We start from the raw sequence: 21711 nt of genomic DNA on the forward strand, positions 1-21711 counted from the left end.
ACTGACTGTAAAAAGTTTGTAATTCTGTATTTACAGTATGTGGCAGCCCCCGCCCCCCCCCCAATAAGGCTGTATGTGTGTTACACTATACACTTCTGATTGCGGTGTGTGTGTTAATCAGTGGGAGTGTGTGCATGTGCATTTGTTAGTTACGCCGCACAAACTCCCAGTTTAATGAAGTTTAATGACATCTACAGAGACAGAACCGTGGAGTGGAGTGGAACGAACTGATGTAACCCCAACTCCCATCACCAGCACGAGCCAGCAGACACAATAACACACACCAACACAATCACAAATATAGAAAAAAAGAAGCTAAATTACTGTGAGATTCTCTGTGAACCCAAAGCATACTGTATGCATATTTATATCTGCACGCTTTACTTTTATAAAGGTCAGATGCATCATGGTTGGCACAGATGCATTTTTACTTCAGTAAGCCAATTTCCTGCTGGAGGCTGCCCATCTACATGAAGGTCAGATGTTTTTACTCATAGCAGTCGCCTTTGACGCATCTTTAGAAAATACATCAACACAATCTACAGAACTACAGCATCACCCTCTATGCATCCTTCCTAACTGACAAAACACCAAGTATATATATGATATATGGAGGAATCTGCAACACCAGCATGCCTTTGTGAGCAGCTGAAAGTGTTCCTGGAGTGATAAGAGTTGAAACCCTTTAGCTCGCCGTTCTTTAAAGGGTTACTTTAGCCTGTGTGTGTGTTTCAATGTGTATATGTTTGTCAGTGTGTTCAGGTGTTTTTGTGTTTTACTGAAGGTGCGTCTGCATGAGGAAGCAAAGTAAACACCTATGTGACTGCATGTGTACTCCCGTAAGGGAAGGCAGCCTGAGGGTGGGCATGGATAGGAGAGCGCACTGCGAACGTGCCGAAGGAATTTTTTTTTAGTTGGCTAAACAAATGAAAGAGAATAGCTAATGGGCAGCTGCCACAGGCTACAAGCTTAACACCTCTGCCCCGTGTCAGCAGGGAGAACATAACACATTATCAAATACAAACAGACTCACATCCTTTTAATTATTAACTGACCCTCCTAATCTTTAGTGCTTCAGAAACAACTTTAAAAAAAAAAGAAAAGAAAATTCCAGATGTAACAAGAAGAAACATGGAGTTTGGAGGAGGACTTATGATTTAATCTGCTGTGGAGACGATTGTATGGTGAGTAGATGGGATCCGTTACTAAACCTGGGAATACCGTGGGGGAGAATCTGATTAGGAGATCACATAAGAAAAGAGGATGTGGAACAGACAGAAGCTGATGCAACCCTTTGCAAACAGCCATGGACCAGACACAGAGATGAATCTTTTCCTTTAGATCAATCAGCACACAAATTAAACTGTGGAAAAGGAATATAAAGACCTTGGCATGGAAGATAAAACATAAATAATCTGTGTTTCATGATGAACTCTTCAATCAGTGCGGCTCTTTTGCAAAGGATGAGATTATTGACTGATGTCTGTATGGAACAAACTCACTTACTCTTCTCCTCTGACATTAGTCTTTCAATTAATAATGAGTTTATTGATGTGTGTATGTGTGTGTTAGTGTGTGTGTGTGTGTCTGATATCAGCAACTCTTTGCTGTGGGGTTCAGTACTAAAGCTACAAAGTACAGTGCATGAATCACAAGGTTAGCGCCAATAAATGCAAACCTGTGGTGACGCCTGCCAGATTCACAGCAAAGTGGGGATTTTGAAAGATTCAGCGAGAAGAAGAAATCAAAATATGATGAAATTCTTATGGGGGAAAGGCTTACACCAATTTAGAGAAATTCTGCGACCTAATTTCCCACTTAGTCCCGCATCCACGCTGGCTGTACCGCTCTTTAAGAGAGAGCTCACTTGAATATCTTTGTTGTGGAGAAAGGGTTGGGTTGTGAAGCTGAGCGAGCCTGCAGGAAATTTACAGAGACAGAGCCGAGGACAACTCAGTCGCCGTTTCAAAGGAAGGTGGGACTTACCAAGAGATTGACCGTGCAGCTCATGCGGTTGTTGCGGCTGTCGTCGCTCATCACGGTGCGGTAGTCAAGGAGACGCATGAGGAGTCCCTTCACCAGGGAGACAAAGTGCTGCACCTGTGGCCTCAGCGTGGGCTTCTCAGCGGCACAGTCCAGGAGGCTGGCAGACAAGTGAATCACCAGAGACATCTGAGGATTCTGCCTTGGTATTCAGCGCTTAAGTGCTGCAAGTTTTGTGAATGTACTCCTGAGACACCAGTGACTTACATGAGGATTAGCAGAGGATATAAGATATCTGAAATGTAACCATTTTTGTACCATTTTACATTATATTTGCAGTACTGTCAATTTACTGTAATTCTTTTGCACTTTGCATTATCGACTGCTGTAGTTGTGGTATGTCTTAATGCTCAGGCCTACATGGTCTCCAGCAGCTGCATGTATCGCTCGTCGCCTCCTCCACCCTCCACCTCGTGATCCAACTTCAGAATGATCTCATTCTCAAACTGCAGAAGAAAAGGGGGTGGGGGGTGGGGGGAGAGAAAGCAAAGGGGGAAGACAAAAGGGAGAGGATAAAGTGAGAGATCAATTATGCAAGCATAATTAAGGTGTCTCTTTTACTTTTATGTGCGGCATCACAGGGAATCAATGGGGGACCACAATGTGTGCGTCAGTGTCTCTGTGCAAGTGTGGAATTTATGTTTGCATAAGTGAGTTTTTCCATTTATGCATGTGTCCACAGATTACTCTGTCTCATTATGGGTTTCAGCATGTGTACCGTATTGACAAGTTTCTGTATGCGTATTTATGTGTGTGTGTGTGATTACCTTGTGGAAGTTTCCAGAGTGAGCGTGTTCGCAGGTGATCATGTCGAAGAAGATGGGAATGGTGGCCCTTCTCAACTCTTCCTCTGGGATCAAAGTCATCTCCAGGATAGGACCCACCATACCAGGGATGAAACAGATCTTATGACTGCCTGAAAGACACATGTGCACACACACATATGTATTAAAAAGGATGAGTAAAATTTCCCAGTGCTTGCCACCTGACCTCAGGTAGGTTCCACAGATCTCTGTTCACCAAAACGTCCCCATTCAAGACATTTTTTACTCCTGCCATAAGGTCTTTGAACTCTGCTTCCTATCTCCAGTGCATACTCCACTGCATTTCTACACATGTAGTTTTCTTTCAAAGGTCTATCTTAATAGGAGGATAAACTAATGTTTGCACACTCAGAAGCAGCAAGGCAACCACACTACATTTTCTTACCTAGCTTGTACCAGATGTCACGTATAGCAAAGCCAATGAGTCTTCTCATATCTCCGTATCTGGAATAAATAGAGAGAGCGAGAAAGAGCAAATAACATAGACACTAGACATAAAGAGAAACGAGCCTTTTAGTTTAGAACAATGTCTTGATCAATACTGTTATTTTCACCTTCAGAAACTGAACAGCCCAGTAGGAAAGATAACGCTGCACTAATCTGCCCCCCACATGAACGAAATTGAACGTCTATCTACAGGCAGCACGCGGTAATTATAGGCAGTGGGAGCGTAAACAGTAAATGCAGACTCCAAAATAGATCACAAATCACTGAGTGTTTCATTAGAGCACGGAGGGTAGGTGTGGTAAGTAAGGAGAATTATATGGCTTTCTCTCACTTGGCCAAAATCTTGTTCCTCTTGGTTGGTGAGAAATGCTGAAGCTGCAGAGACTCCTGGGTAATAAACGCCACCGCCAAGTGGAAGTAGTTATTCCACAACTAGACGGAGAGGAGGGAGGATGTCGAGACAAGACAATAGAGATTGATGTTAAAAGGAGGAAACGTATACGGATGCTGTCAAAGCTTGTACTGTAAATACACTTACCTGTACTTCAAAGTCATCGTTATTGAGGAACTTTTGGTTCATGGTGTCGGCATAAGTATTGATGGCTCTTAGGAACACTCTAATGGACAGAAACACACACACACACACACACACACACACACACACACACACACACACAAAATATTCAAAAGTAGCATTGGCTCAAGTGAAATGGAAAATAATGCTACAAAAACAACTTCCTCCTGCAGTAGTTTGATTGATCATCGATAAATAAATAAAATGACAACTTGACTTGTTGCCTAAGAATATATCAGTGAGAATCTGTCAATGATCACAGTGCGGCCTGTTTATTTTTTAATGAAACTATTTCAGCTTTAACAGCAGCTCTGGCCCTTAGCTTTATACTGCTATTTCAGACTAAGACTGTTTCAGATTCAAACCCTCTGTCACAGTGACAGATCACAATAGCAACTTAACACATTGTGTGCCGGTGTATGAGTGAGTTGTGACCTTATGCATCCCTGCAGTTAAGTAGCAAATCTGTCCCCAGTTTCTCTTCTGCTCCAGCACTATCTATCTATCATTGTTATCTGGAGTCGACTGCCATTCCCTCTTTGAAGTGGGACTTCCTCCCTTTCTCTTTCTATCTGCACATCTCTTCCCTAACCCCCAGCCTGCACACGCCTTATCAACCTGTCTTTTCTTCTGCCTCACTCTCACTTTTACCTATTTGCCTTTTCTCTTCCTCTGACACAGCTTTAGCCTGCCCTCCAAAAAATACACCAACGGCTTCACTCCATCAGCTCACACACACACACACAGACACGTTTGTTTGACACGTCAGCTGTTTTCATCATTGCTGCCTTGATCCCAGCTTTACTATCTCTGACTTATCCCTGCGTGGGTTTGTGTGGATTCTTAAGTCACTGCAGATGTAAACAGTCCTTTAAAAAAGGCACCGGGAGAGCTGTGGCTCTATACAGGTTACAGAGCTGAGACTAGTAGGGTGGTGGTCTAAATCTGGGGGCCATCAGTGTGTGCGTGCTTGCAGTACGGTACCTGTTCTGTACCATGATCATGGCCATCCAGTCTGAGGGATACACATGCTTTCCAATCAGGTCTTTGAAAAGTAGGAAGGACTCCATCAGGAAGTCCTGTAGTGAAATGGACGAGAGAAAAGTGAGTGTTGTGAATATATAAGTAGATCTTAACACAATCTACAGTTTAACTTAGTAACAAAAATGTTATTGTGTAGCACACAATAACTTTATAATAGTGTATTTTTGTATCTCACCATCTTCACAGACGTCTGCAAGTGTCTGTGTGTACTTACCACTAGATCAGTGGTTCCAGTGAAGGTTTCTATGTATGTAGCATAGTGACGATCATCCATCTGACTGAGGATAGCTGTCATGCAGGCGACCACCCTGGACTACGGGGGAAGAGAGAGAGAGAGAAAGGGAGGAGGAGAAAGGGATGCACCATTACTTTTGTGGGCACTATGGAGTAGCTTTTAAACTGCGTGCTACACCTTTAAAGTCAAAGCGTTCTTAAGCGTAATTTGTTGTTGTACAATGTCTAAAGCAAAGAATTTCAAAGAAAGCCTCAGACCACTTCTGCCACTTAATCATTTGTGCCAGAACTATACTGAAATCCAAACGGCAGCCCCGGCATCATGTACTGCCGACATGACCTGGGGCCAGTGCTCAGAGCAAGACAAATTGTAGAGATGTCATTTTTAAAGATGCTGTGTGTATCAACAAGGCATTAAAGCTATGTTATTCCCAAATTAGCATAATTACTATAAACAAACAGAATCATTGCCAGGAAGACTGGCAGCCTCTGCAGTTTCGAAATTACATTCTGCAGGATACGTTGTGGAGCGCTGCCACCAGGTATGATTTCAAAAAAACATTCTAATCTGCTATGTAACACAAATGATTAAACCCCCCACTTGTAACATGCTTTGATTTACTTTTTGTAAAGAAAAGGGAGAAGACAACTTTATGTTTAAAATAGAGCAACACCATAGAGAGTGTTCTGACAAACAATAAGGTTCCAATCAGTGAATATGAAATGTCAGTGTTAACACAAAGGAGTTTAAGTGGGAGGTTATACAGTGTGGTGATATGTCATAGTAAAAATATGATATCATAAAATCATAGCATATAAAATGATCCTGATTTCACATAGCTGTAGGTAACAGCCACAGATGTCTACTCTACTTTTATTTTGGTGCTAAATTTACTGCAGGTTTTCAGTGCTGGAGCTTTTAATGAGGTATTAACTCCTCTTTATGTGCACTTAACTCTGAATACGGCCTAGGGTGAGTACACAAAAACACATAGAGACGAGTAAAAAGGGAGAATTAGAGTTGGAAGATGAAAGTCAGGTGAGTCAGGAGACAGAAGAGAGGGGAGAAAGAGCAAGAATCACTATGACTGTGAAAGTAAGAGACATGAAAGATGAGGATGGGACAAAAAAAAAAGTTTCAATCAAGTTTTTAGTTTTAAGAATATGTGAAAACTACTTATGCCGAGAAAAATTCCCTGAGCTGGATTAAGGCACAGAATTCATGGAAAATTTAGTGCGTACCTCTCCACAAGCAGAGGCTGAGGAGGGGGAGACACTGAGAGGAGCAGCGGGCAGCAGAGGAGAAGAAAACAGAGAAGATGAGGACAAACACTGAACTGAGCTGACCAGATGAAAACTGAAATAACCAATGGCATGAAAGTAAACACAGTCTGCACATGATCCCATCCATGACAGTGTTGAAATGTTGACTTACTGAACTCTACCTCTTTGGATCATGTTACTTCTATAGTCATTTCTTTCTCTGAGCATTTGTAACTTTTGTATGTTTTGTGAAGCCAATAAAATTAGTTACTGTGAACCTAAATTGAAACATGGAAAAGCTTAAAATTTGCCAATGCTTTCACTGGAAAAAAAGAGATAATACAAACCTAAAAATCTAATGACTGAAAATGAACTGCAAAACATAAATGGCCCTTTTTCTTTTCTTATATTTACAATTTTCAATTCCATCTGCCAGCTTTAATTTGTTTTTGTTTTTTTTTAATTATCTGTAATTAAGCAGGGATGACCCTCACACTAATGAAAGCCAGCAGCGTGAGCCCCAAAAGGGGCCGTGGCACTTTATGGACACCATGAGGAGTCTGATTTGTAAAGAGCACGGTGTTAATGACCACTATGGAGCGTCATGTTTTTGGTTTGTGCCTTGCTTAAAGTCACTTCCAATTTATTTGGTTCTACTTTTACATTAATGCTTTCTGATCCTTCCCTCTGCTGTGCCACATTGCTGGAATGAAGCTCACAGGCATTTTTTCAGACACATGGCAGATGTACAGGTATTTGTGCTTCATCTTAGCGACCGGGCTTTGGGAGGAATTATCCTCCTGAGTTGGTGGCAGAGAAGGGAAACGTGAGACAGAGTTGAAAAATGAGGGATGGCTAATTGAAGATGAAAGATGAATGGCATCTAATGCAGTGACAGCTCTCATCTGATCAAAATGGACAGGGTGCGTGTGTGTTTGTGCTTGTCTGCATTCTAATAAGGAAACACACTTTTTCAGTCAAATATTCTCAGTTACAGAGCGAATAAAAAGGCAGACACACACAATGATGAAGGAAGCAAGTGTTCTCAGTTGGACTTAAAACTTCATTACATGAATGTCTAACTGGAGATGAGTACTGTATGTTCTTGGGTGTTGGTGTTTGTGTGTGTGTGTTTGAGCTCAGTGCATAACCACCCCCATCATCCTCCACCCAACTCTCTTCTTGCAGCACAGTGACACCAGAGACCCTGTCAGCACGCTCCCTTCTTTGATCTCTCTTCCCTTCTTTCCCACTTCTCTTTTCCCATCACATTTTCACCCTTAAAAGTGCGGGGAGATCAATTTGATGTGGCACTAAAGTAGTGAGTAAGCACTATAAGTAACACTTAACTAAAATGAGAGAAGAAGGTTTAAATAAGGTTTTTATTTGTCTCAGAGTCACTAAAATTAACACCTATCGTTGAAAGTAAAAGTCAACATGGAAAAACACTGTTATCTACATTCTAACGGCAAGTGTAAATTATGTAATTACACAACAGTACGTGGGCAGTGACACACACAAACACACACACATATGTAGCAGACACCAACAGACAGGAGCAAGTAGCAAAATCAACTGTAACTTCAAATCTTTCTTTCTGCTTTTCTCCCTCTCACCCTCTCTCTCCTTCTTTGCCTCCTTACTGCGTAATAGTTGATCAGTAATAGGATTAAGAACACACACACCCGCACATTCTCACTCAAACTACTCTGCAGTTCAGTACTTTATGGTTTTGTGTTCACTGAATGTGTGTGTGTGTGTGTGTGTTGAAGTGTTGGTCACGTGTCATATTACCCTACTTCAGTGTAATTGGTCTTCTCTGAGGACTTAAACTCTCAGTCTCCTTTAACACCATCTAAAGCACAATGCTCAAAGGACCAAATATCTGATCATCAACTGCTGGTGTCCTCACACATAAATGTGTTTCATCAACACATCATATCCTTATGTTATGACACGCAAAGATATATAGGAGGAATATTCGATTTGTGTATATAAATAAAACTACAACAGTGTGTGTGTGTGACAGGCACAGGCAGAGGCAGAGAGAGAGAGAGAGAGAGAGCGAGCTCAGGGCGTGTTGAGCCGAAGGCCTTACGCAACAGTGAAGAGATTACTGACAAAACAGGACACAGATGCTGGAGAGGTCTGGGATTTCGCTCCCTTCCTCCTCCTCCTCCTCCTCCTCCTCCACCTCCTCCCCCTACTCCACTTTCCTTCACTTTCCATCCATTTATCCCTCCATTCTCTCACTCTGGCCACTCACATTAATAATGCATTAATAGCTGTAAATTCAGAATTGCACCAAAAATGCAATTCTGACAGTTTCCTGAAAATGCACCTGCGTGGCATGAAATAAATCTAAGCTAAGTCTTGCTAGGGAACCTACAGAAGCTGCAATTTTTATGAAACTCAAAAGCATCAAACTAAACAATCGTTACTGATTCTTTATCCTTATCAGTAGTGAAAGTAAAAACATACACTTTGTCTTGAGGGTGGCGCCTGAGAGAACATCACAGAGTTAATGAAATCAAAAGGCTTCAATCCATTCAACCCTCCAGCAGCAGTTTGATTACTTAAAACATTCTCCACATGTCATCCAATGCCTGATTCATGTGTTGAGTGATGCTGCCATTACTGCGGTGGCTGAATCAAACCGAACACTTTCACTGACAATGAAAAAAAGAGATTTGGGATATTTGGGTTGATCACAGCTGGCAATCGCCCCCTCCAGCAGATTAAATTAGCCCATGTAAGTGTCGAAGCTTTTCAGTCTCAAATTACGAGTTTGGAATTATTTGTGACAGCTTTGGGAGACAACACAGCATTAATGCTTTTGTCCGACCTCTGCGGTCTGAATGTGAAACAACTTCTGTGTAGCAACTCAACCCAGCTGGCATTACCTAGCAGCTTAAGATTACAAAAAGCAACAAAAAACCAAACTTGAAATCTTGATCCCATTATATAGTGAGTTGCTATCGGAAAAAGATGAGACATGGGGGAGAGGGCAGGGCCAGCTGGTTAGCATACTAACTTCAATAGAAGAAAAAGAAGTGATAGAACTAGGAGCTAAATTGGTGTTGTTTTCTTCTGCTGGAGACAACTCTCAGCAAGTAAAGGAATGAAGTTTTGATGCTTAACTTGCAACATTTCTTCTAGAGTGGTAAGTAAACAGCTGTTAGTGCAGTTAAACGGTGGCTATATAGCAATAACAAAACTTACAAATAGCTCCTTTAACGGTCTCGGTCTGTCTGTTGTCAGCATTCTCCTGAAGATGCAATGGCAGGATTTAATTTCATTAAATTCATGAAGCAGGGGCTTGTGGATCTTGTTAGCTGACAACAGCACAGAACAGTCAGTGTGGTTTTGGTGATTTTCTGCTAAAAAGAGGTCTAACTTTTCAATAAAAGTGGACTAAATTTGGTTGAAAACGGTTTCAAAAGTGTTAAAGATTCCTTCCAAGGCATTTCAATGACCATATTTTCATCGGGCTTTACAGGTTCTGTTGGACATATTTCTTGGCAAAAGGCAGTTCAAAAGTAAAGTCATTTCATACACAGTGTTACTGCATGGGCTTTAACATGTCATTTCTGTGGTGTTCGTCTACAGGTATATGTGGGGAGCACACCGGTTCCAAGCCTGCTAACATTTGCCACCGCAAGCTACTGGTCAAATGATGTAGCAGCGAATAGCCTGACTGCACTGAATAGAGCAAAAGTGTATTTCAATGCATAAAAATTTTACTTTTCGTTTGGAAGAGAACGACTGTGCCATTTCTTCTTTTCAAACTTGCATAGATTCACTTTATGCCACCAAGTTTGAATTATCTGTTTAAAGTTCATTATCCCCAAGAGATACCCAGCGGGATAAACAGTGAAACATAGTTGATGCAATTAAATACAATTAACATATCATTAAATTTAAATTAAAACAGAGCATTAACTTTGACAGCCTTAATTTCAATACTTTAATCATTAGGGTGTAATCTATTAAAGGAAGACAGAGAATTGTTTCTGACATGTTAGTCACAACTGTCTCTCAGGTGTATGGAACAATGGACTAAGTAATCGTCCAGACACACACGGATTATTTTGGTGTCTACTGGTGAGTTCTCACCTATTAAACAGCAAATATCTAAGACATTTAGTCTATTTTGAGGGAGAGGGAGTCATTCATGTAAGACCAAAGACCAAATACATGAATAAATGTGTCTCACTTTAAAGTTCAGGGGGATAGAATAACAACCATCTATTCAAATAATCCCTTATCAGATCCACTGATGCCTTTAATAGTACTTCATTTAGGTCCATATCCTGCCTGTGCTTTCCTCACCATCCTTTTTTCTTCTCCTTCTTGTCATTTCTTTTGTGGCGTCCCTGCAGGTGAAAAGTCATTATGCCGCTCTCAACTGTGATCTTTCATCATTTTTTTAAAATAGAAAAACTAGAAAACACAGCCTCACTAGAAGCCTGCAGCACTCCTCACTGTACCACCACAGACACAAGCTCATCCCTGACCCCCCTTTATTACACACACACACACACACACACCACACACACATTTTCCAACACCTGGGGCCTGAGGTGGGGAGCAGAGGGGGCCTGGGATGAAAGAGAGAGATGGATCATGCGGAGGTGTAATTAGAGTTGTTGTGTGTATCAGGGCGATGTGGTTGTGTGTTTGTCTGAGCAGAGAAGCAAAGACAAACAGCATGGGTGTCTGTCTGTGTGCATGCGTGTGAACGTGTGTGCTTGTTCACTGTTCAGAAAACGAATCAATGTGTCCTCAGACTCCCAGAGAGACAAGAAACAAAATCAGTTAACACAAATAAGGACGATAAAACAAAGGGAGGGAGAGAGGTCGAGGGGAAGAGAAGAGAAGAGAGAAACAGACACTTAGTCTCAGCTCATACACTTCACTCTTTCTTCTCCTTCCTTCTCCTTCACAATGACATGCTTCTCTTTTCATCGATCCACTCCAAAATCAAATTATTGACACCTACCAGCCTCAGCACAGCTTTCTCATGCTTTGTCAACCTTGTATGTTTTTGAAGGCCCCATGTGTTGCACTGCACCCTAGCTGCTTATGTAACGTGCACAAACACATTCACACGGATACGCACACACACACCCGTTTGCTGGTCTCATAAGAGGTCAGCTGAAACACAACGCAAGGTGAGTCAACCATTCTGCAGCGGCGCATACATCATCAGTTATTCTCGGGTGGGGGAGGGGTCAGGAGGGACATTCACATGGATGCTGCATCGAGGGACCACTCAGGGAAAACACACACATACACACACACACGAACTTACGGGTCATAATTTATTGTCCACATACACACACACACACACACACACACACACACACTGACAGTTATAACTCAAAACACAGTTACATAAGGACTTGTAACTGTATTTGTAAGAAATGATGCTATACTGGAGTGTATACATTGTTTTCAACATTAACCATTATCTAAACAGCAATAAGTCTATTCTTAAACCCCCTCCTGCTCTGATGTGACTCAAATTCAAAATCTTAAACTCGCCCATTAAAGAGGAGCAAAAGCAAAAATATTCTCATCTTTCTTGATGCGTGGTGAATGAGGAAATTAATTTGCAAACATTTGCAAACACACACACAATTCCTGCCGTGTACAAAAGACAAAACACTCATAATTAAACATAATTAGAAGCTGATGTCATATGCCGTTTAATCTCACCTTCTTTTCAATTTATCTCCTTTTTGTCTCGTTTGCCTCAAGACAGAAAGCAGTGTCATCCTCAGCTGCTATGAATGGGTGGGCAGAGAAAAGAAAGAGAGTGAGATAGAGGGAAGGTGGGTGGTGGGACGGCCGGATGGGGAAGATGTGGTGAGTGTGAAAGATGAAGATAAAAGGGGGAGGACAGAATGGCGTGAGGAGGTTAAAGTGGGGCAAAGAAGAGGGGGGGGCAAAACAGCTCAAGGGGGAGGGTGAGGTGAGGCTCCCAGGGGGAGAAAGAGAGAGAAAGAGTGAGGCAATAGTAGACCGTGTTCACACAGAAAAGCAAAGATATAAATAAAGTGACTGATAGAAGCAAGGGTGTGTGTTTCGGTGTGTGTGTGTGCGTGTTTGTTTGTGTCCTGGCTCGACTCCCAGGAGCAGTCTGCTTCTGTGCTGCCAAAGTTTCACTGGGTCTATACCACCATGCCAGGGTCAATGCAGGCGCACGCACACACACAGAGACTCACACGTACTGTACACACAAAAAAAACAGGGCATGGTACCGGATTAACCACCAAGGAACAGACACAAATGGAGAGATAGACAGAGATTGAAAGAGGGAGATGGTGGAGGGATTAAAAAGAGAGTGACGGTGTCTGAGATATATAGGTGAGCATAAAAGAGAGAGAGAGTGAGGGTGAGAATTGCAGTGGGTACAGAAATAGAGAAATAGAGATAGATCCGGGAAAGGTGGAGAGAGAGGGATAAAGAGTGTGTGTGTGTGTGTGTGTGTGTGTGAGAGAGAGAGAGAGAGAGAGAGAGAGAGAGAGAGAGAGAGAGAGAGAGAGAGAGAGAGAGAGAGGAGGGAGGATCACTGAGCTCCGCAAGCATGCGAGGATCAGCAGCAACAGAATGAGACGGAGAGAGAGATAGAGAGCAGTAAAGAGTCGGAGGAGAGTGCTACTGAGGACTAACGGACTAACAGAGACGAGAGAGAGAGAGAGAGAGAGACCAAGAACAAGGGAGAGGAGAAGAATGCGGACCAAAGAGGAGGGCAAGAAAAGGTAAGTGACTGAGAAAGCGATGAGAGACAGTTGATTAAGATTAAAAGATGACTGTGTGTGTGTCTGTGTGTGTGTGTGTGCAGTAAGTGTGCATATGTGAGTGAAAGCCTGCAATGTTTTCTTCTTGGTAAAGATGCTCTGATATGACCCTCTGAGGAATGTTTCCAGTCTGACAGCCCACAGCTAGTACTTTATTTTTCAAAGCAGCTCATTCAAGATTTAAGACACCGTCCAGGGTTTTGTATGGAAGTAACGGTGACTGTATGGAACCAGGCTCAGGGGAGAGAGCTGGACTAATGGACAAAATCCATAGTTTAAACCTATGGACCACACAAACAAACAAACAAAAACCACAGTATTCAGCTTTGGTTGGGCGTCTTGTTCCCTGCAGATACGGTAGCTTTGACAAAAGTGTGTACATCTCTACTTCAGAAAGGCTGTTTACTGTGTAACTGTCCCTGTGTGTCTATTTGTTTAAAGCAATAGTGTGGCCACAGCATCAACACCAAGTGTGGATAAATTGCATATGTGTGTGTGTGTGTGTGTGTGGCAGGTGAGTAATCCCATCCATCACAGTGGGATCTGATGTAGATGAATATGCCTCTGCATGTTTGTGTGCAGTGTGCATATATGTGTAGTGCTTATTTTGTGTGTTTTATCACACAGCTTTAATTACACCTTTTGCCTTTAAGGTGGTTTCTTCTATTTACGTATGTTTGTATGAGTGTGTGAGCCTGTGTGTGTGTGTGTGTGTGTCTGTTGCCCGATTGCTATTAAAAGCCTCTGAACCAATCATCAGAACAGCTAGTGTAGCTTTAATATGGGATTATATTGCAATAACCCTTCTCTTATACACTAATGCTGCCCCTGTGCATCTGTGTGTGTGCTCGTGTGTGTGTGTGTGTCTGTATGAGAACTGAGAACAACCAAATGTGTGTGTAGGGATCTACAAGTGAGACAGTGTGGATATATGTGACCTGTGCACTTAACATTTATATAACCTCATCAGTCAGTTAAGAGCATAATTTAAAATGACAGTTTGTGCATATATGTGTGTGTGTGTGTGTGTTACACAAGTCTTTCATGGGCACAGGCAAAAAACATCAACAAGTCATAAACAACAATCTCAGGGAAACAATCACTGTCTGTTTTTCCTGTTTGTCACAATCCAGCAAACCGCCTTTAGAAAGAAAATAAAAAACACTGACCTGGACCTACAGCAATGGAACAACATTTGTTGAATAACTTGCTATATAGCAATAGCTTGCTGTGGTAATGAGGTTATTATTGATGCACAGGGATATTGCTAAGTGCATTTCTCTGTTTTCATCCTTGAATGAAAGAATGATGCATAGCCAACACGTGCCAGCAGGAATTCGATTCAGTAATCAAAGGATTCCTTCAATTTCCTTATGAATGCATTTTATTAATTTTTCTTTTTTTAATACTTAATGTTTTGTCTTTCAATATGCAAGAGAGTTGTTTACTGGTCTTAACCAAACTTGATTTCTTTTGGTAGCATTCTTTGTTTAAAATTAGTTTTACTGTTGTTGACACAATGCAGGCAGGTACTGATAACAGTGCACATATTAGAAACAACCACAGCACAGAAAGAAACAAGATGAAGGGCTATAATGCAAATTACAGACTATAGAAACCTAATCAATAGGTTATGGTGTTATACTGCATTGACTTTAATTACATCCCTTTTCTCCAGAGAGGGACAGATGATGGAGAGAAAGAGAAATAAAGGTTACAGGAGATTGACAGGAAGACAGGGGGCAGAGTCAGAAGAAATGTGTGTGCACTTGAGCAGGCATTGGTGTGTGTGTGTCACTGACACTTTAGCCGCTCTGCTAACCAGACAGACTTTGAACAAGTGATGAGAAAGAGATGAGATGCTGTGGAAGAGAAAAGGACTAGAAAGACAGAAGGGCAGGAAGATGGATGAGGGAGAGGGAGAGAGGGCAGCGAGGGCAACAGGATGGAGAGATGAGAGGAGGAGAGATAGATTGCGGGTTAATGATAGAGAGATTGGATGGGACGTGTGGGCAGGATGAGTGATATAGCAACGAAGAGAAAGATGAGATGATAGAGGAGGATGGAGAAAGAGAGGAGGGAGTAATCAGAGGACAGGGACAGGTGAAAAGGAAGGGATAAAAAGATGAAGTGACAGGAAGAAAGGGCTAAAAGACAGAGGGGGGAGTGCACAGTTTGAGTAAAAATGCAAAACACAGACCATATCACACTCTATTATCCACACTGATAAGTTTTGAGTGTGGTCGTGCATCTGCAACGCCTCTTTTAACTTAAGACGCTTTGTTTTCCTCTGTTGGCTTACAGGGTCTGGTTTTCTACTTTATCATGTTTATCTCTTATTATCAAATATTTGGTGGCAAATACCTCATAAATATTCAGTTTTACAGTCGTTTCTCTGCTCTGGTGCCCATCAAACGCACATTCCTCCAGCCAACAACAAAACAAATGAATTTAGCTGGCAGATGAAAATGGAAATGTCAATAATACCCTCTTTGTCTATATTTCACCCCTTTCCTTGTTACAGGTACCTAACTGGTTGTAAGTAAGCTCATACCATAAAACCAAACAGAATTTTTAGTATTGTTCTCTGAGAGCCTCATGACTGAAATGGGACATCACTTTGAGTTATGTCCTATTTATCTCATCATTAACAAGAAGAATCAGCTATAAAGTACTCAAACTTTTAAGTAAGTTCATTTTTATTGGCTGCCATCATGCCTCCTGATTAGGGATGCGGGACATGGATGTTTAGACAAGTCTTCAATAATTCAACTCACGGTCACTGATCACTGCATGTAATCCATTAAAAGATAAACTTGAAGGAATGACTTTTAATGTCTATTTACAGTGTTCATGCATGTAAAACACAACTGAAAAGACTCAAGCCCTTTAAATTGACTTTAAATGATTATAATTATCAGTGTTATCTGAGGGTTCCTCAGAGAAAAGCCTGACAAGTCCAGGCTGGTCTGCCTCACAAGTCTAATGAAGAATTAGTCATTTCAGGCTAAAGTCATTTTCTGCTTTAGTCCAATTTATGTATCACTTTTCTATGATTCCAAACATGTGCACACACACATGGCAAAGCACATAGACTCAGAGGAGTTTGTCCAGGGGCAAGGACTGACAGCGTTGGCTGACAAACTATAGTTCTGGGGGTCTCCAGCTTAAACCAGGAATGTGATTCCTCAATGGCTACCTCACTGTGAGCCCCAGGAAATGAACAAATGAAACCTCGTGTCCAGAGCAAAGTTAAATCCCAAAAAAGATTTTAAACCAGGCTGTTTAGTTTAAATTTATCATCAACACTCAGTACTAAATGTACTTTAGAGCACAGTCATTTTCTATTATTCCGTTTGTCATAAAAACTTTGGCATGTGAGTGTGTGTTGAAAAGCTACATTAAGTTCTCATGATGTTAGGGTTCTTGGACAGTAGAACTTTCCACTGTTTGCACTCGCTGCCTTGAAGAGACACTTGAGTTTCTTACTATCAGTGAGGCACACACAATCTGCCCCAAACAATGCTTCAGTGAGGACCTAGCTTGAATTATGCTTGGTTGGCTGAGATGCTTGGCTTTTGTGATATGAACATTAGCCTCTCTGGCTTCTGGCTCTTTAGTTGAAATGCTGATTAAAGTGCACTGTCCCTGAAAGAATACAGTTGCACCCAATTAAAATGCACAACAAAACAGGCTGCAGAACCAGCTGAGCGGGTCTCCTGGTTGTTGTGATGTTCATTACCGGATTCTTCCCTCTGTCTAAGGTGCAGGGATAAAAGTAACACCATGACACCAAAGATAAAATGAAACCAGTGACCAATTATGGGAACAAAAGAAAGAAAAGATGAACAGTGCACGCATACTGTATATCTGCAATGCAGCATGCAAATACTGGACATCTGCAGACAGAATATTAATTTACAAGGAGAAATGAACCAAGTACTAATACTAGTATTTGCTACTGTAATTAATTATCCATCACTGTGTGTGTATCACACACACACATTTGAATGTCACATAAAAGGTAAAACACAAGCTGCCTTTAATTTTGTAGGGATGTAATTCTGCTGACTGTCTTTTTAAGTATCACGTTCATTCAGGTGAAGCAGTGAAGTCGTACATGTAATGAGCTGATCTTGACAAGTGACCTGTGTGACAGCTCGTCCGCTGATCGTATTAGCGGTCTCTTCCAATCATCAATCACAGAAAATAAAATAAAAAAGTCGAGAAGAAGTCTTAATAATCTAACAGCTCACACTCGCATACTGAGCAGATTATAGCAGCTACCTGTGCAGACATCACTCCAGCTTCTTCCTGCAATTATATATGAACAAGTGCCTGTGCAGGCTGCTTTGAATCGTGTCTGATTTTGATGATTCATATTTATGGAAATATAAATTATGCAATGTTATGAGAACTCTTGTACGCTTATTCAGATTGATCCAGGGAGCAACCTTCAAGAGCAGAGCCTTTCCCTGCCAAGTACAGTTATTGTAATAAATGGTCCTAAATTCTTTGACATAACTGTCCCCGACAGAAATAAGTATTTAAAATCGATAGTTTCAAAGGCTTGTATAATCACAGAAATAGTTGTAATGAACCATAATGTTCACCAACATATATAAATCAAATGGTAAAACAGAAAAGTTTTATTTTGTTGCTTTGAGCCAGCACAACAGAGGGAGTAAAAACTGACTACACTACCCAAAATGCAGTGTGTGTGCCCTGTCTCAAAGGGCCAATAAAGCACTGCATTTGTTCTGTTCTGGGGATGAGTGGGCGAGAGAAAGTGAGTGAGAGAAGCCTTGTGATTACAGAGCGATAAAGTGAGTCTCAGTCTCCCTTAAAACACACACACACGCGCGCACACAGGACCTGTCAATCGGCGGGTGAAAAATTAGGCTCACCTTGAAACGACAGGGGACTCGTTTTGCTGGAGCATTCAGTGCTCTGTTACCACTGCAAAGGCAAGGTTGCCCGCTCATTCAAACATATGTGTATACACACACACACACACACACACACACTCGCAGACACACAAGGCCTCGCTGAGACTGCCTGTGTCTGCGTGTAGACAGTTCTTGAACAGCCCAAAACCCACCAACTGGTAAATTAAACTCATTGCATGTATAAACAGCTTTCACAAGAAGCTGCACCCTGTCAAGACACTCCCTGTAGTGTTTAAAGGCTGCATGTGTATGTGTGTGTGTGTGTGTGTGTGTGTGTGTGTGGTGACAGATGCTCAAGCACACTTGCAGTGTGTATTGATTACTGGCAAGCAGTGTGTGCGGCTTCCCAGATCTTTTTCTTTCTCTCCTTTAATGTCTGTCTCTTCATGCATCTCTCTCTTGCTGTCTTCTCTCTGTAATCTTTAACAAACTCTATCAGACACAGATTTCAACTTAGGAAAATGGGCCTTTACATCGCCTTCTCTGCCACACACACACATTCATGCATTACTTTCATCTTGTCCGTGATCCTTCTCCTTCATCTGTTCTCTCCCTCTTATCCCTCCACCGCCTTTCTCCACCTCCCCCATGCTCAGCCAGTCCCCCCCGTTCTCCTCTCTCGTTGCCTCCTCTTCACCCCCCCCACCCACCCCCCACAACCAACAGCGTTGCCTCCCCATCTCCTCCCCGTTCATTTTGCACAGCCAGAGGTGTGATGTGGGCGAGAGTCTTAGATTAAATATAGAGACAGAGGGAGGGGAGAGAGAGAGAAACATACAGCAAATCAAAAGACCGCGTGACAGAGATGGAAAAGGGGGTGGTGAGTGGAAAAGTGTGACAACAAACACAGGTAACGATGAAAGACAAGAGGGAGGAGAGGAGAGGAGAGTGGTATCCAGTAAGATTTATAGAGAGAGGGAGAGAGAGAGAGAGCAAACGAGGGGTAGAAAGACAGAGACGACTGATTTCTGAGGATATGGTGTCACTTTCTGCCTGGCAGCCTGCAGGTCAGGACTTGAAATGGTACACACACATACACACACACACACACACACACATTCACAGATACATAAATAGGCTGTGACAGCAAGGAGAGGGAGAGCGAGAGAGAGAGAGAGAGAGAGAGAGAGAGAAAGAAAGAGAGAAAGTTTGTTGCAGCAGGTGCTCTGGTGGCTGGTGTGGCTGCTGGTAGAAAGACAAATGCTTGGAAATGAGCTGCATTGAAATTACCTTCAATTGACTTAGTCTGAATCCCAAGGCAAACTGCCTGACAACACATGCATATGCTCAAGCACACACACACACACACACACACACACACACACACACTCTCAGGAAAAATATCATCATCATCTCCAATTTCTTTTCACAAACAACACATCTCAGTCCATTTCTCATCCACCCGGTGGCCTGCTTTGCAAATAGATTTCACACACACACACACTTCAACACACACAGAAAATAACACTAACACACCAGAAAGAAAAAACCCCTGAAAGGACATGTGAACTGTGGGTCGAGACCTCTGTGTACCACTCCAGGACAATGGTTACCATAGGTACCATGGTAACCAATCATAAACAGTCTGGGCTGTCAATTATGTGTGCCCCTCGCTCCAGCTGACAGGCAATGCAGCAGTCCTTGAGCCAAACTCACTGTCAAGATATTTATATAAATAGCAGCAATATGTCACTGAAGCAGAACGTCTTTGATCTATAGAGTCATACGCAAAAACCTTTACATTTCAAAGTCCCACTGTCTGACAGCAATGCTCTCAAGCCATACTATTTGCCAGGAACTTTTCATGAGTACTAAGTGCACAGTACTGTGTGGCTGTGACTGTTGTCTCAGCCAACATGTTGAAAGTTTAATAAAAGAGGGATGCAGACTGAAAACAATCTAAATTTAAACTGCTCCCAATCCTATCCTGCGGCCCATGGGCAGGCCCACCAGCATAATAAACTGTATTCATTCGGTTTTAAATATTTTATGATCTTAAATGAAAACTGAAATTCCAAAGAGTCTGACAATATTAATTACACTTGCTGTCAGGGAAAATGTCCATTTTTATTCTACTCATGCTGTCAAAAGAGCATTTATCATCAGGCTTCAAAATGAGTCGATATAGGTCACACAGAGCATTGGTATGAGTGAGTGTGCGCATGAACCTGATCCTGAATACATATTAACTATCAGAGCACCAGTCAGCCTCATCACAGTCAAGTTGAGTTAGTACCTGTCCAGGGACAGGAACAAATTTTTAACTACTACAGGTCCACTGCTGACGGGCACATTTCGAAAACTGACGTTTGCCATTGCTTTCGAGACAAGCTTCCTAATGAAAACTTTTCTGTTCATAATCTCGTGGGTTTAAAAACTAATGGGTGAACAAGGCCATATTTCATTTATTTTGAAAAACACTGCACTGCTCCAGCCTTGACCCTATACAGCAAGCATCTGTGCTGTGATGTTGTACCAGCTGGCATGAAATAAGCTCTTTTCCTTTCTCTAGCCGCGTGTGAGTATGTGTGCATGCCAGCTGGTTTAACATCACACAGTGACTGTAATGAAAAGACAACACTGAAGACAGGAGCAAAAATAACAAACAAATAATGATGAAGACATAAAGACAACTTCAGTCTGGCGCCTTGGACTAACCTAATTTCCTGCACAAATTATCTTTTGTGAACAGGCATCTGTTAGAAAGTGCTGTTATTCAGGAATCAAATGCATATTGTTTTCCTGAGTGGCACTGAGAGATCACAGGTGGGCAGGAGTCTGATTTAAATGTAGGTGGACAGAAGAAATTTGCTGACCTGAATCTACAACATGTCTAAAAAGCACTGATGCTTGTGTTTTGTGCAGTGATCCTGAAGTCACACAACAAAAGCACAGGATCACAAACCACAGCACTGTCAATTACCCTCAGGAGCTAAATATGCATGATAAAATTAGTTCATTAGCTTAAGTGAGAGCTATACTTTAACCTGAAAAAGTTGCTCCAGCCTTTGCATTAATATGCTTAGGCAAAATATGCTTAGTCAAAATCCTGCTATATATTGAATAAATTGCATATGTGCAATGTGCATATGATGCACCCTGCCAATATTTGCTGCTGCAATGGCCCAGTTTCCTCATAGGCAAAAATCTTGCCCCAATTCTATCAGCTAATCACAGTGTCAAAGTGCAATATTAAAGAACTAAATTTGTCACTTAAGTCGTCAATTCTCACTGATCTGAGGTAATTAGGATCATATCATTAATTTTGCTCGCCTCACAAACAATCCAAACAATTTTATCTAAGCATATTAATACTAATCCAGAGAAGGTTTTAACATAACCTAGCTATGCTTTCAAATTAAGTTTGCTGCCTCAGAAACCAATTCTAAAAAAAGGAAAGATATATTAACACTGACTTTAGGCAACATTCCTGTCTACCTCAGTGAGAAAATAAACAGGAAGACGGGCAGGATCAGTGATGCAGAGCTTAACACTACCATGAACTTTTTAAACAGATTTCCAAACAG

At 41.8% G+C, this 21711-nt stretch overlaps 1 protein-coding gene across 1 annotated transcript in view; it reads right to left on the reverse strand.

Moving 5' to 3' along the window:
• Nucleotides 1-21711, reverse strand: part of LOC108885524 (dedicator of cytokinesis protein 2) — an 89718-nt gene that overhangs the window by 12556 nt on the left and 55451 nt on the right. The window contains 8 exon segments of the mRNA XM_018679891.2: nt 1987-2143; nt 2404-2489; nt 2811-2959; nt 3253-3311; nt 3646-3746; nt 3853-3931; nt 4873-4967; nt 5147-5245. Coding sequence (XP_018535407.1) covers nt 1987-2143; nt 2404-2489; nt 2811-2959; nt 3253-3311; nt 3646-3746; nt 3853-3931; nt 4873-4967; nt 5147-5245 — 825 coding nt within the window.

The sequence above is a fragment of the Lates calcarifer genome, linkage group LG8, assembly GCF_001640805.2.
Source record: "Lates calcarifer isolate ASB-BC8 linkage group LG8, TLL_Latcal_v3, whole genome shotgun sequence".
In the NCBI taxonomy this organism is placed as follows: domain Eukaryota; kingdom Metazoa; phylum Chordata; class Actinopteri; family Centropomidae; genus Lates; species Lates calcarifer.